Consider the following 1,525-nt stretch of genomic DNA (forward strand, 5'->3'; position numbering starts at 1 on the left):
AGGAGAGCAGTTGGCAAGACAGACCAGGAGAGCAGTTGGCAAGACAGACAAGAAGAGCAGTTGGCAAGACAGACCAGGAGAGCAGTTGGGAAGACAGACCAGGAGAGCAGTTGGCAAGACAGACAAGGAGAGCAGTTGGCAAGACAGACAAGGAGAACAGTTGGCAAGACAGACAGGAGAGCAGTTGGCAAGACAGACAAGGAGAGCAGTCTTACAGTAGTCATTGTTGTTAAATGTCGAGTCGGCTCCGACCCCTCGACGTCCTGTGTAGGGTTTCCAGGAGCAGCTGGTGGGTTTGAACCACCTACCTTTCAGTTCAATCTGACCTTGCAGTCCAGCGCATTGTCCTGTAGCACCACAGTAGGACTCACCATACTAAACAGCAGAGGCCCGCCTTAGGATCATATGGGTCCCGTTACTTTCTGACATTAAATTTCTTCCAAAAAGCTCCTGTGATCAGTCGTCCTGTGTCCTTTGAGAAGATCTATCAAGATTATCTCTTTGGAGTCCCAAAAATAATCATAACCTTCTGAGTGAACTTTTCTACCTTGAATTTAATAGGCCCAAACGAGTGCATGTGTGAAGTGGGACGCTCCTAACAATACTTTTGAGTTACCTTAGTTTTACCTCCACAGATACTACAAAACACCACCAGACAATGATAGTTTTTGGGGTTTTATTCAACTGTCAGGCATATTTTAAAGGATTTAAGAGGAGAAAATTAGTCTATTATATTTGTATTTAAGGTTTTTATAAATAATAGTATATATCATTCATTCATGCTTCAGATTTCAAGTTTTACTTTTGAATCATTTTCCTTCTGCCTGAAGAACTTCTTTGGGCATTTCTTTTAGAGCAGGCCCATTGGAGACAAATTCTCTTCATTTTACTTCATTTGATGTGTTCCTTTTTTTTCGAGAGTGAGTCAGTGTATTGTTCTCAACATGGCTCAACATTCCCACCTCAGGTTACAACACTGCTAGGAGCTGCCATCTCCCACCTCCCAGGTGTGAAGGGGTAAACCAGTCAGCACTGTTAGGAAAAACCAGGGTTGCCCACTTGTCAAACACGGAAACAGACTACAAGAAGGGCTTGCTCACTGCGCACAATGAGTAACGAGGCATACAATGTTCCTTTTACGATGACCAAACACAGAATGCCTTGGCTTAATGAGTTTAGTTAGGGTATGAGGTTATTAAGGCCCACAAAACTTGTGAGCAGGCTTCATTTTCTACAGGATCATGGACTATCATCCATCTTGTAAAGGGACCCCAGGAGGTTGGAGTTGCGTGGTAGCCATCAGGATCAGGGGCCTGAAGCTCTAACCAGGGTTTGGGCTCCGGCAGTTTTGGCCTCGTCCTCTAGCTCATGTAGGAAACGCTCCTGGGATACTGAGTAGGAGGTGTAACTGTAAGTAGCAAGCACCGGGGCTCCGATTCTCAGGCCAGTCACGATGTTCCGGGTCTGTCGGGGACCCGCCTCGACATTGGGGTTCAGTTCACGAGGAGAGGATACCTGACGGCGA

General features: G+C 45.9%; 1 protein-coding gene across 1 annotated transcript in view; it reads right to left on the reverse strand.

Annotated features, from left to right (window-relative positions):
• Window positions 1-1,305: 1,305 nt before the first annotated feature.
• LOC102813999 (cytochrome c oxidase assembly protein 3 homolog, mitochondrial-like) overlaps window positions 1,306-1,525 on the reverse strand; it is a 1,250-nt gene continuing 1,030 nt past the window's right edge. Inside the window, exon 2 of the mRNA XM_006874094.1 lies at window positions 1,306-1,464. Coding sequence (XP_006874156.1) covers window positions 1,306-1,464 — 159 coding nt within the window. The remainder of the gene's footprint in view (window positions 1,465-1,525) is intronic.

The sequence above is a fragment of the Chrysochloris asiatica genome, unplaced genomic scaffold (genome assembly GCF_000296735.1).
Source record: "Chrysochloris asiatica unplaced genomic scaffold, ChrAsi1.0 scaffold00261, whole genome shotgun sequence".
Lineage (NCBI taxonomy): Eukaryota > Metazoa > Chordata > Mammalia > Afrosoricida > Chrysochloridae > Chrysochloris > Chrysochloris asiatica.